We start from the raw sequence: 14,503 nt of genomic DNA on the forward strand, positions 1-14,503 counted from the left end.
TTCCATCTTAGCCCAAACCCAAATTCATTTTCTTAGGAATATTCCTTTTTCTATTAAAGGAATAACCCTGTTTGCCCTAGGTTGTGAAGCAACCTATATTTCTATCACTCCCAAAATTCCCAAATAACTCTCATAATTTTTTTGGTTCATATCTTCCACAAATATGTGAAAATCCTTCCTTGCCCAGTTCAAAAATAATTCAAGGTTATTCATTTTCTTATTCTGTCCTGAATAACACTTTGTGAAGGAAGTACTATTTATCTTTGCTTGTTTGCTCCCAATTTTTTTGGGAACTCTTTACTATCCATATTATTGCCTCATGACAAAATTCAACTTAATTTGCCTAATAAATATTCCTCAGCTAATTTTCAAAGTTTCTGGCCAGAAAGAAGCTTTGTGAAGGAAGTGCTAGCTAGGCTTATACTAATGAGTTGAAATTTTTTCATGACCTCAGTATGATCAGATAATGACTCTCCACAAGATTTGAGCTCAATCCAACTATCCATGTGAGCTCAACATCCAATCTTAGAATCTGGTCAAATTTTCAGTTTGTGAAGCAACTATATTTTATATTGCTTCATAATTGCTGAACATTTACTAGGACCTTCTCCTACCTATATAACATACCTCCACCGAATTCAGACTCATTTCAGCTAGCCAATTTCTCCCAAGAATTTTCCCAAGATTCTATTCAGATTGAAGGATTGTGAAGCAAGTACCATTTTGGTATATCCAAATGGGACGCAATTTTTTTACAGTGCCTTCATAAGCCCAAATGTATAGCCTCCACCAAAATTCAGCTCAATCAAATCATCTATGGGAGTGCTACTTCAAAATCTTCATTTCTGTCCAGTGGGCCACTTTGTACAGCAGGTGCCACCTAGACTTCTCCACTTGAGCCAAAAATTGGCCAAAGATGATCATCTTAGTATGTGATCACTCTCAGCCAAAGATCAGAGTCTATCCCAGCTGTGTCTCCACCACCCCAGTACAAACAGCTTGCTGTTCCATTTTCTTGGAGCTAGCTGTGGTCATATCTTGAGCCCCTGTGCATGTTCCTTTGTCTCTTGTCTCCCTCTGTTGTATGACCAATCGCCCACACACAGTCGGGCCGTCCAAGGTGCGTGTCTTTGCCGAGTTCACGCGGTGACTGCGTGGGAGGCATGCACAAACATGCGCTCTGAGCATTGGGGCCCTCTCTATCGTCTGTTTGCTCGATCCCTCGTCGCCTAGCAGCTTTGTCCAAGAGCTCCCTTGTGCCGTTGCCGTCGCCCTGGATCTCTCTCCCCCTCTTAGTTCATCTCCTATGCGGTGCATAGGCCGCGTCTAGGGAAAGACGCGGTCTGCACTAGGTTGGCCGGTCGGCCCGAGCCTTCTCGAGCGCCCTAGTGGCCTCTCCGCGCATCCTGAATCCTATGGACTCGCTGCCCCTCCCTCCACATGGCCCTGCTCGCGTAGAGCACCGACACACGCGTCGCCGTGGCTGTGCACGCCCTCGACTTCACCCCGCCTATATATAGGCCGCCCCGAGCTCCCTCGACCACACCAAGCTCTTCACCATCCTCCGCTACGCCTCCCAACCCCTCAATTTGCTCCTGGAGTCCCTCCTCGCCTCCCATGGCCACCGCCGCCTCTAGCCTAAATTCCAGCAATGCCGGCTGCTCTATCCCTCCTGACCTTCACCCGAGCCCTCCACCACCTCCCTGAAGCCTCCCGGACCCTCAACCCCTCCTCCGCGCGGCTGTGCCACCCTCCCCAAGATCGCCCGAGGCTGCCGTCCGCCACAGCCAAGGTCATGCCCGCTCCAGTGCACCTCAGCAAGCGAGAGGTGGTCAAGCAGGAGCGCCTCGTCACGTCGAGTCCGCCGGTGAGCTGGCCGTCGCCGGAGATGGCCAGGGGCACTAGAATGGCCGCCCACAGCGTGCAGTTGCCCTATGCCTCGCGAGCGAAGGAAGAAGGAAGGAGGAGGACCTGCCAGCGGGCCCCATCACCCAGCAGGCCCCACCAGTCAGCCGCACAGTTGTTGACCCACCCCGGTGATGTGGATTAGTGAAGGCACATTTTGTTAAACTATGTCTTCGTCTACTGAAAGTGTATTCCCGTGCGTGTTCTGTTAAAAGTACGCTTCCACTACCACGAAGACGTATTTCTGAAAATGAGCTTTTCTTTTTCAGCCGCTTGCTGATACGTCTCCCATGTATCTATAATTTTTGATTGTTCCATGCTAGTATATTATCCATCTTGGATGTTTTATATGCATTTATATGCTATTTTATATGATTTTTGGGACTAACCTATTAACATAGAGCCCAGTGCCAATTTCTGTTTTTTCCTTGTTTTTGAGTTTTACAGAGAAGGAATACCAAACGGAGTCCAATTCACCTGCCAATTTTTCTGAACTTTTTATGGACCAAAAGAAGCCCCCGAAGTAAAAGAGTTGGGCCAGAAGAGTCCCGAGCCATCCATGAGGGTGGAGGGCGCGCCCCCCTATCTCGTGGATGACTCGAAGACCCCCCCCCCTGACGTGAGACCAACGCCAAAAATTCCTATAAATACAGAAACACCCCAAAAGAAACCTAGATCGGGAGTTCCGCCGTCGCAAGCCTCTGTAGCCACCATAAACCTCTCGGGAGCCCGTTCCGGCACCTTGCCGGAGGGGGAATCCATCACCGGTGGCCATCTTCATCATCCCGACGCTTTCCATGACGAGGAGGGAGTAGTTCACCCTCGGGGATGAGGGTATGTATCAGTAGCTATGTGTTTGATCTCTCTCTCTCTCTCTCTCTCTCTCGTGTTCTTGATTTAGCATGATCTTGATGTACCGTGAGCTTTACTACTATAGTTGGATCTTATGATGTTTCTCCCCCTCTACCTTCTTGTAATGGATTGAGTTTTCCCTTTTAAGTTATCTTATCAGATTGAGTCTTTAAGGATTTGAGAACACTTGATGTATGTCTTGCATGTGCTTATCTGTGGTGACAATGGGATATTCACGTGATCTACTTGATGTATGTTTTGGTGATCAACTTGCGGGTTCAGTGACCTTGTGAACTTATGCATAAGGGTTGGCACACGTTGTCGTCTTGACTCCGCAGTAGAAACTTTGGGGCACTCTTTTGAAGTTCTTTGTGTTGGTTGAATAGATGAATCTGAGATTGTGTGATGCATATCGTATAATCAAACCCACAGATACTTGTGGTGACATTGTAGTATATAGGTGACATTAGGGTTTTGGTTGATTTGTGTCTTAAGGTGTTATTTTACTACGAACTCTAGGACTGTTTGTGACACTTATAGGAATAGCCCAATGGATTGATCGGAAAGAATAACTTTGAGGTGGTTTCATACCCTACAATAATCTTTTCGTTTGTTCTCCGCTATTAGTGACTTTGGAGTGACTCTTTGTTGCACGTTGAGGGATATTTATATGATCTAATTATGTTATCCTTGTTGAGAGAACTTGCACTAGTGAAAGTATGAACCCTAGGTCTTGTTTCGAAGCATTGCAATACCATTTGTGCTCACTTTTATCACTTGCTACCTTGCTGTTTTTATATTTTCAAATTACAAAAAACTATATCTACCATCCATATTGCACTTGTATCACCATCTCTTCGCCGAACTAGTGCACCTATACAATTTACCATTGTATTGGGTGTGTTGGGGACACAAGAGACTCTTTGCTATTTGGTTGCAGGATTGTTTGAGAGAGACCATATTCATCCTACGCCTCCCACGGATTGATAAACCTTAGGTCATCCACTTGAGGGAAATTTGCTACTGTCTTACAAACCTCTGCACTTGGAGGCCCAACAACGTCTACAAGAAGAAGGTTGCGTAGTAGACATCAAGCTCTTTTATGGCGTCGTTGTCGGGGAGGTTAGTTCTTGAAGGTATATCTTTAGATCTTGCAATTGAATCTTTTAGTTTCTTGTTTTATCACTAGTTTAGTATATATATTAAAACTACAAAAATGGAATTGAGGGTGCCTCATATGCTTCATCTTTTTAATGTCTTTCGTGAAAATGATGGAAAGGAAAATTGTGCCAAAGTGTTAGAAGAAGAATGCATTAAAATGTTTGGCACTAAATATTTGAATGATGAGCATGATTGCAATGTTGTTAGTATGAACTCCTTGAACATCCATGATGCTAATGATATGCAAAGGCACAAGCTTGGGGATGCTATGTTTGATGAATATGGTTTTTTAATCCCTCAAGTTTTGATGAGAATATTTATTATGATGAAAGCATGCCTCCTATTTATGATGATTATATTGGTGAAAGTGGGTTTGGAAGAGTGCCAACTTTAGGAAGTAATGATTCCACTATTTTGGAGGGTGTTGAATCTTATTACAATATTGATAAAAGTGGATTTGGAGAGGTCATGACTTTATTTAGTGATGAATCCACTATTTCGGAAGAGGTTCCAATTGATTATGAGAACAAAGCTTCTATCTATGATGATTATTGTGATGACATGTATGCTATAAAGAATAGTGATAACCATGAAACTTGTCATCTTGATTTTAATTTTCAATTGGGTTATGCCTCATGTGATAGTTATTTTGTTGAGTTTGCTCCCACTACTATTCATGAGAAAAAATTTGCTTATGTGGAGAGTAATAAAATTTGTATGCTTGTGCATCATGAAGAGAATGCTTTATGTGATGGATATATTGTTGAATTCATTCATGATGCTACTAAAATTTATCATGAGGGAGGAATATATGCTTGTAAGAGTTGCAATAATATCTAATTTCCTCCCTATGTGTTGAAAATCTTGAAGCTATGCTTGTTTTACTTTCATATGCTAGTTGATTCTTGTTCCCATAAGTTGTTTGCTCACAAAATACCTAGGCATAGGAAGTGGGTTAGACTTAAATGTGTTAGTCATATTCTTCATGATGCCCCCATTATGTTTCAATTCTTATCTTTTATGTGAGCATCACTGTCATCATCATGCCTAGCTAAAAATGCATTAAAGAAAAGAGCTTGTTGGGAGACAACCCAATATTTACCCCTACTGTTTTTGTGTGTTAACATGATTAAGCTACTGTAGTAATCATTTTTATAGGCTTTGTTTCAATAAAGTGCCAAGTAAGACCTTTGGGATAGCTTACGGTGATAGTTATGTTGATCCTGCTGAAAATCAGAAACTTTTGCTCCCAGTAAATTAGTTTTAATAATTCACATAAACGTGCTTTTGATCTGATTCTTTTTGCTATGGATTGGTACACAAAGTTCTCAGGTTGTCCTAATTTTTCTGGATTTTTGGAGTTACAGAAGTATTTGAGAGTTACAGATTACTACAGACTGTTCTGTTTTTGACAGATTATGTTTTCTATGTGTTGTTTGCTTATTTTGACGAATCTATGAGTAGTGTCGGAGGGTATGAACCATATAGAAGTTGTAATACATTAGATATTAAACCAATATAAACAAATAATGAGTTCACAAGAATACCTAAGTGGTGGTTTTATTTTCTTATACTAGCGGAGTTTACGAGTTTTCTGTTGAGTTTTGTGTTGTGAAGTTTTCAAGTTTTCGGTAAAGATTCGATGGACTATGGAATAAGGAGTGGCAAGAGCCTAAGCTTGGTAATGCCCAAGGCACCACAAGGTAATATTCAAGGACAACCAAGAGCCTAAGCTTGGGGATGCCTCGGATGGCATCCCCTCTTTCGTCTTCATTCATCGATAACTTTACTTGGAGCTATATTTTCATTCACCACATGATATGTGTTTTGCTTGGAGCGTCATTTTGTTTTATTAGGTTTTGCTTGCTGTTTAAATAAAATACCAAGATCCGAAGTTCTTAAATGTTAGAGAGTCTTCACATAGTTGCATAATTATTCGACTACTAATTGATCTTCACTTATATCTTTTGGAGTAGTTTGTCGTTTGCTCTAGTGCTTCACTTATATCTTTTAGAGCACGCTGGTGATTTTATTTTGAATAAATTGATGAACTCTCATGCTTCAATTATATTATTTTGAGAGTCTTTAGAACACCATGGTAATTTTCTTGGGTTATGAATTTAGTCCTAATGTGATAGGCATCCAAGAGGGATATAATAAAAACTTTCACATAAAATGCATTGAATACTATGAGAAGTTTGATTCTTTATGGTTGTTTTGAGATATGAGGATGGTGATATTAGAGTCATGCTAGTAGAGTAACTATGAATTTGAGAAATACTTGTGTTGAGGTTTGTGAGTCCCGTAGCATGCACGTATGGTAACCGTTGTGTAATAAATTTGAAGTATGAGGTGTTTCTTTGATTGTCTTCCTTATGTGTGGAGGTCGGGATTGCGCGATGGTTAACTCCTACCAACCCTTCCCCTAGGAGCATGCGCGTAGTGCTTGGTTGTGATGACTTGTAGATTTTTTGCAATAAGTATGTGAGTTCTTTATGACTAATGTTGAGTCCATGGATTATACACACTCTCACCCTTCCACCATTGATAGCCTCTCTAGTACCGTGCAACTTTCGCCGGTACCATAAACCCATCATTTACTTCCCTCAAAACAGCTACCATACCTACCTATTATGGCATTTCCATAGCCATTCCGAGATATATTGCCATGAAACTTTCCACCATTCCATTTACTATGACACACTTCATCATTGTCATATTGCTTTGCATGATCATGTAGTTGACATCATATTTATGGCAAAGCCACCATTCATAATTCTTTCATACATGTCAGTCTTGATTCATTGCACATCCTAGTACACCGCCGGAGGCATTCATATAGAGTCATATTTTGTTCTAAGTATCGAGTTGTAATCCTTGAGTTGTAAATAAATAGAAGTGTGATGATCATCATTATTAGAGCATTGTCCCGTGCGAGGAAATAAAAAAAAAGAGGCCAACGAAGCCAATGAAAAAAGAGAGGCCAAAGAATCCAAACAAAAAAATGAGAGAAAAAGAGAGAAGGGGCAATGCTACTATCTTTTTTCCACACTTGTGCTTCAAAGTAGCACCATGATCTTCATGATAGAGAGTCTCCTACATTGTCACTTTCATATACTAGTGGGAATTTTTCATTATAGAACTTGGCTTATATATTCCAACGATGGGCTTCCTCAAATGCCCTAGGTCTTCATGAGCAAGCAAGTTGGATGCACACCCACTTAGTTTCTTTTTGAGCTTTCATACATTTATAGCTCTAGTGTATCCGTTGCATGACAATCCCTACTCACATTGATATCTACTAATGGGCATCTCCATAGCCCGTTGATATGCCTAGTTGATGTGAGACTATCTCCTCTTTTTTGTGTTCTCCACAACCACCATTCTATTCCACCTATAGTGCTATGTCCATGGATCACGCTCATGTATTGTGTGAAAGTTGAAAAAGTTTGAGAATACTAAAGTATGAAACAATTGCTTGGCTGAAACCGGGGTTGGGCATGATTTGAATATTTTGTGTGACGAATATGGAGCATAGCCAAACTATATGATTTTGTAGGGATGAGCTTGCTTTGGCCATGTTATTTTGAGAAGACATAATTGCTTTATTAGTATTCTTGAAGTATTACTATTTTTATGTCAATATTAAACTTTTGTCTTGAATCTTATGGATCTGAATATTCTTGCCACAATAAATAAGATTACATTGATAAATATGTTAGGTAGCATTCCACATCAAAAATTCTGTTTTTATCATTTACCTACTCGGGGACGAGCAGGAATTAAGCTTGGAGATGCTTGATACATCTTCAACGTATCTATAATTTTTGATTGTTCCATGCTATTATATTATCCATCTTGGATTTTCATATGCTATTTTATATTATTTTTGGGACTAAGCTATTAACCTAGAGCCCAGTGCCAGTGCCAGTTTCTGTTTTTCCTTGTTTTTGAGTTTTACAGAAAAGGAATACCAAACGGAGTCCAATTGACCTGCCAATTTTTGTGGATTTTTTATGGACCAAAAGAAGCCCCCGAAGTAAAAGAGTTGGGCCAGAAGAGTCCCGAGCCATTCACGAGGGTGGAGGGCGCGCCCCTATCTCATGGATGACTCGGAGACCCCCCCCCCCTAACGTGAGACCGACGCCAAAAATGGCTATAAATACAGAAACCCCCGAAAAGAAACCTAGATCAGGAGTTCCGCCGCCGCAAGCCTCTATAGCCACCAAAAACCTCTCAGGAGCCCGTTCCGGCACCCTGCCGGAGGGGGAATCCTTCACCGGTGGCCATCTTCATCATCCCGGCGCTCTCCATGGTGAGGAGGGAGTAGTTCACCCTCTGGGATGAGGGTATGTACCAGTAGCTATGTGTTTGATCTCTCTCTCTCTCTCTCTCTCTCTCTCTCTCTCTCTCTCTCGTGTTCTTGATTTGGCACGATCATGATGTACCGCGAGCTTTGCTACTGTAGTTGGATCTTATGATGGTTCTCCCCCTCTACCTTCTTGTAATGGATTGAGTTTTCGCTTTGAAGTTATCTTATCGGATTGAGTCTTTAAGGATTTGAGAACACTTGATGTATGTCTTGCATGTGCTTATCTGTGGTGACAATGGGATATTCATGTGATCTACTTGAAGTATGTTTTGATGATCAACTTGCGGGTTCAGTGACCTTGTGAACTTATGCATAGGGGTTGGCACACGTTTTCGTCTTCACTCTCCAGTAGAAACTTTGGGGCACTCTTTTGAAGTTCTTTGTGTTGGTTGAATAGATGAATCTGAGATTGTGTGATGCATATTGTATAATCAAACCCACAGATACTTGTCGTGACATTGGAGTATCTAGGTGACATTAGGGTTTTGGTTGATTTGTGTCTTAAGGTGTTATTTTACTACGAACTCTAGGGCTGTTTGTGATACTTATAGGAATAGCCCAATGGATTGATCGGAAAGAATAACTTTGAGGTGGTTTCATACCCTACAATAATCTTTCTGTTTGTTCTCTGCTATTAGTGACTTTGGAGTGACTCTTTGTTGCATGTTGAGGGATTGTTATATGATCTAATTATGTTATCCTTGTTGAGAGAACTTGCACTAGTGAAAGTATGAACCCTAGGCCTTGTTTCGAAGCATTGCAATACCATTTGTGCTCACTTTTATCACTTGCTACCTTGCTGTTTTTATATTTTCAGATTACAAAAACCTATATCTACCATCCATATTGCACTTGTATCACCATCTCTTCACCGAACTAGTGCAACTATACAATTTACCATTGTATTGGGTGTGTTGGGGACACAAGAGACTCTTTGCTATTTGGTTGTAGGGTTGTTTAAGAGAGACCATCTTCATCCTACGCCTCCCAGGGATTGATAAACCTTAGGTCACCCACTTGAGGGAAATTTGCTACTGTCTTACAAACCTCTGCACTTGAAAGCCCAACAACGTCTACAAGAAGAATGTTGCGTAGTAGACATCACTGGCGTTGAAGCCTCTATATTGTGGATGTTCACCCGTTAGAAACAGAAAATCATATATTTTTATTTGTTTTTCTGCTAACGAACGAACATCCTTATCTTTTTAACCTTGGCTCTAAATGAGGTGATTCAAAAACCCACGTTCTTTGTTCATCAAACCTTCTCCGTTGGCACTATTCTCATAATGTTATAACATTCTGTAAATGACCATTTTGCCCTTGCCCTTAATCAACCACCTTTGAGAGGGGAACTTTTCTGGCAAATCTTTCCGCAAGCTCCTCGCACTTCTTCCCGGAGAATTCTTCATCCCCAGGAAAGCCACTATAGCCACTTGCACGATGTTCTTGCAGTAGCCATGGTTTTATACTTGAATATTTAAATGACTTGTGCATGTTAATATTTTCGTGAATGCTTTATGTGCTTATGAATCCATGCTCATCTTTGTGCCATTATCATTTACATCTAGTTGGTTAAATGCTTACTTGCTAATACTGTTACCATGTTCTTTTCTAGTAATTATTTTCGATGCCAGTAGTCATGCTATGCTCATATGAAGTGTTATAATTAGTTATACTTGTGATATTCATGATCATCGCTATGCCATGCTCATTTGCATTAGTAGAATAAATGATTTATTGTTGTTGATATGGTTAATGGTTATGCTTCCCGTTCATGGTCATGTTGATATTATGCTCATATGCATTGTTATTTTCTCATGTTGTTGTGACTCAGCTCATCACTTTTCAAGTTTAGTCAGACATTAATTGAACTTGAACACCTGTTGGCTAAGTCATAGTGCCATCAAAAAGAGCTGACCAGTGAAGCCATATTTTCCTGTATGGGAAGGCCCTAATGCGGTCTATTGTCATGCCTCTCGCTGGTTCCTCCAACTAGGGAAGGTTATGTGTGTGCGCTATCCTGATCAGGTAGGCGGCCATAAGCGTTGTGTGCCCGAGTTGTATGGATCCATTGTCCCTGTCCGGGACCGTTTTTGTTTTGCCACGACGGTGGCTGGCCACGAAGGTGGCGGATGTCATGTGGTGACATCGGGGCCACCCATGACTTAGCCCAAAGGGGAGTTTTTCGGAGTGGCCGGGAGAGTGTCATGCAATAGATCAGTTTTGTCGGAACATCGTTGGTCCACCCGAATGGGAGTACGAGGCCTTGTGTTCCTTAGTGTGGGTACATTGTACTGACCTCTACAGAGTATATAATCTATCGGTAGCCGCGCCAGCGGATATGGGCCTAGTTCGCAGTAGGTCACACTATGGGTCAATAGTAATAATAACCTGACTAATAAACAACCATGATTCGATGAGGACAGAAGGTGGTTGATCTTTATATGGTCACGAGATGATCACGATGGTATTCTTGCTAATTATAATGTGATCACGATGGTATTCTTGATAATAATAATGTGATCACGATGATAAGTAATATGGATATTTATGGTGGTTACGAGGTAACCTCCGAACAGAGTAAGTTGGTCCATGGTATTTTAAACATGCTGCATGCTAGTATCAACATTGTTCACATCTTGAGTAACATGTTCATGCCATGCTCATCTTGTAGTATCATATTCATCATTGTTAATTAACCTGTATATGCATGCTATTGTTTGTCTTGATTGTTTTTGGTTGCTGTGAGCTTGCGAGTACATTCAAAGTACTCACCTGGCGTGTCATGCTAGATTGTAGGTCATTCCGTGATTGATTGCTTGTCGAGGATCCCAAGTTTGCGAGGTAGGATATGCGTTCCAGCCAGAGTCCCTGCGGAGTGGAGTTCTCCAATGTCGTCGTTGTTTTGGCTACGAGTTGTTCTGTTGCTAGCATAGAACTACCTTAGCAGGCGTAGTGTCGCCATGCTAATGTAATTCGTCATGATATCGGAACCCTTGTACCTATATCATTTGTAGTAGAGAGATGATTTGTTCTATGCCAAGCAGTGCCGTATTCCAGAAGACTTGATCTATGGGCTGGAATACGGGATATTCCAGTCTCTCCAAGTCGGGGTGCCACACCATGGATGCCTAAGAAGTTGTCTCTGCACCTTTAAGACTTTTAAGTAGGATGTTAAGACTTGGTCGCAACAGTTTGTCACTAACAGTCTTTGAGTGTGTGTTGAGCCTATGCTTTATGGGTTTATGCTATGCTTGTTTATCTATGTTGTGTCTGTGAGTGTGCTATTAATATCACCACTCCAACAATAGGTTACCAAACCACATGTGTTGCATGTAACCAAACACCACACACTGTGCATCTTCCTGGAACATGCTTGCAACCAAACACGGTGCATGAGTTTCATCTCGGCCAGATTGGGGAGGATGCAGACAAAAAAACTATGTATAAAACATGGTTTTTAGCCGGTATTCACTCAGCTAGGCCCAACTCAGTCACATGTACAATGAGGCAAAATATGATACATGAAACCAAACACGCCCATGATAGCTTTTGGTGTTCAATCATCATATGGCGGCACCGTTTTAGCAGACGGATCCATCAGCTGTATCAAGCACACAACATCGCCACACAGAGGAGCAGTGCCGGCACCACCTTGCTCCAGTCCAGAAAAAGTCGTACGCATGCCCGTCGGTAGACGCCACCACCACCTTTCCCTTGTCACAGTGATGCTGGCATGTTCTTCCTCTTCACCCCTAGGACGCTCACTCTTCGCACCATGCTACATGCATGCATCCACCACCCATCACCGCTTGTGACCCTTGTTACATTTTCTAATTTTGGTTAAATTTTATCTAATTTTAATGTGTTTTAATGTTCATCTAGCCCCTTAAGTGAAAATGTATCTAACACCTTAAGTGCGTTTTAGTGTTCATGACATATGATCAAAGGGACTAACACTTCAACTGAGTGACCCTCAGGTGTTTAATCACAATTGATGAAAAGGATGGAGGTGAGAGACCCCCTGTTCAGATAAAAACATGTCGACCTTTGCAAAAGGTAAGAGAATTTTGGTTTTTGAGTCATAGGAAGGCTGAACTATTAAGCTGGGTTTAGGTCTTGTATAAGCTTGGGGATCATGATACACCATTTTCATGAAAACCCACATCAAAGATCCATACACAAAGCCATGTTAGAAAATCCCATCTCAAACCCAACACTGGCATCCTCTCTTTATACCTCAGAACTCCAGCGGTCCAAGGCCCCCCGGTCTAGGGGATCCAGTTGACATCGCCTTTGGACACCCGAAACTCCAACCCCTAACCCTTGGATCTTCGGGGTACCCAATGGCACCTTCTTTGGATACGCTGGATCTCTAGGGCTCCATACCCAGGATCTCCGAGATACCGACCCTCAGGTTATGGTTCTAGATAGGGCGAATCTCCAGGGCTCCGGCCCCTGACCTCTGGAGTGCGCTGCAAGTGGGGATAACAATTAGATTTAAAGGGGGCTATATAAGCCACCCTTCTTCTATCTCTAGACCTAATCCTAGAAATTGCCGCCCTCCTCCATTGTTGAACTGGAAAATCTCATTCCCCATTGATTCCTCCGACGAAAAATTGAGGATTCAAAGAAGAACCCTAGATCTATAGTTCCACCAAAGAAAATTGTGATCCTCCTCCATGTGCTATACCAAACTTGTTACCCTTAGAGTTTTTGCAATCTTAGGTGGTAGGACTGTAGGAGTCTTTCCTGGAAGTATTCTTGCATGCGGTGTGCTCCAGTAAAGTTTGTAAAGGTCTGATGATTGTCTTCAAGACAAACCATCAGTGATTTGAGAATGTATATTAAATAGTGGTCTTCCCACGCCAAATAATATTTGAACAGACGAGGCTACAATTTACAATGGATAGGGGAACCGAACAGTTAATCAAAATAAATGAAAGAAACAATCATACGTGCAGATGAGAAATTACATGTACAACAACACCTCGTCGATAATAATAGTGGTAGTGTATATGTCTAGAAATGATTTGCTAATACTAGCAGTGTTTGTTCTAGTAGTCAAACTGGCGCCAGGTGGTGAAGGTTTGTCCAAACTGCCACCAGGCCGGCACGACATCCTGGAAGACAAGGTACTGGCCACCGGTGGAGGTGATGGTGAAGCTGAGCGCCTGGCCCACCAATCCCGAGAGGCAGTGCCAGTTGGCGCCCCAGTTCCTGGACATCGGGATCCAGGCGGTGTTGGTCCCTTTCACCGACATGCTCTTAATCGACCCGCTCCCGGCGATGTTAGCCACGAGCACCAGCTCAAAGTAGTTGAAGCCGTTGATGGTGAACCGCACGCCGCCCTGCCTCCAGCACTTGACCTGCTGGTAGAAGACGGGGATGATGCCGGCGCGGTAGATGCCGATGTTCTCCCAGGCGGGCTGGGACATGTCGAAGTGGTGTCGAGGAGGGTTGCACCACCCGCCGTTGTCACTGGGGAGATCCCAGTTGGGAGGGCAGAAGTTGGTGGCGGAGACGGTGATGGAGGTTCCGGGCTTGCACATACGCGACTTGCTTGTGTCACAAATGATGACGTAGCACTGCCCGCATGACGCACCGTCGTTGAACAGCGCCGTGCTCAGCGCCACGTTGTTGATCCCGTACCCGGCAACGTATAGGTTCTCGTACCCACATGCGCCACCTTCACATTGCACATGCAAACACATTCAGACACACGCACACATGGATTGCATTGCATGCGTATCATGCATAAACCGTAGTAGTATTGTGACAATTGATGGTGGCGGAGCAAGCCGGAATAAACGCTAGATTAGCGAGCTTACCCATTGTGTCGGAGCCGTCGGCGCCGCCGTAGAAGGTGGCGGTGGCCGGGATCCAGTTGGAATTGGTCGGCGCGAAGCAGAACGCAAGAACGGCGGCGAACAGCTGCAGGAAGCGCATCCCAGCTGCCATCTTTCTGCTCGAGAGGGAGTGCCAGAAACAGGGAGAGATGGTTGAGCTTCTCTCGCAGCTAGCTAGCTTGATAGATATTGTGGCAATCGAGAGTGGATTTAGAGGTGAGGAATGATTGCGACAATGGCGGTGCTTAAATAGGAATGTAGCTAGCGTATTAAATCGAGAAGAATGATTGTCGTGTTATTTAACTAACATATGAGATCGCGGTTCCAACGATCGTATGGATGCAACCTCCACCGTTTGACTCTT

At 42.8% G+C, this 14,503-nt stretch overlaps 1 protein-coding gene across 1 annotated transcript; it reads right to left on the bottom strand.

Moving 5' to 3' along the window:
• Positions 1-13,347: 13,347 nt before the first annotated feature.
• Positions 13,348-14,251, bottom strand: LOC119293884 (expansin-A19-like). The gene is made up of 2 exons (XM_037572217.1): positions 14,122-14,251; positions 13,348-13,979 (listed from the first exon to the last, which is right to left on the bottom strand). The coding sequence occupies exons 1-2, from the start codon at positions 14,249-14,251 to the stop codon at positions 13,348-13,350; spliced, it is 762 nt and encodes a 253-aa protein (XP_037428114.1).
• Positions 14,252-14,503: the final 252 nt, after the last annotated feature.

The sequence above is a fragment of the Triticum dicoccoides genome, chromosome 4B, assembly GCF_002162155.2.
Source record: "Triticum dicoccoides isolate Atlit2015 ecotype Zavitan chromosome 4B, WEW_v2.0, whole genome shotgun sequence".
Classification (NCBI taxonomy): Eukaryota; Viridiplantae; Streptophyta; class Magnoliopsida; order Poales; family Poaceae; genus Triticum; species Triticum dicoccoides.

Bases quoted from the DNA above. Each gene is read 5' to 3' on its own strand.
- LOC119293884 (XM_037572217.1), bottom strand. From the start codon at position 14,251: ATGGCAGCTGGGATGCGCTTCCTGCAGCTGTTCGCCGCCGTTCTTGCG. The intron at 13,980-14,121 runs GTAAGCTCGCTA...TGCAATGTGAAG, and splicing joins CGACGGCTCCGACACAATGG to GTGGCGCATGTGGGTACGAG.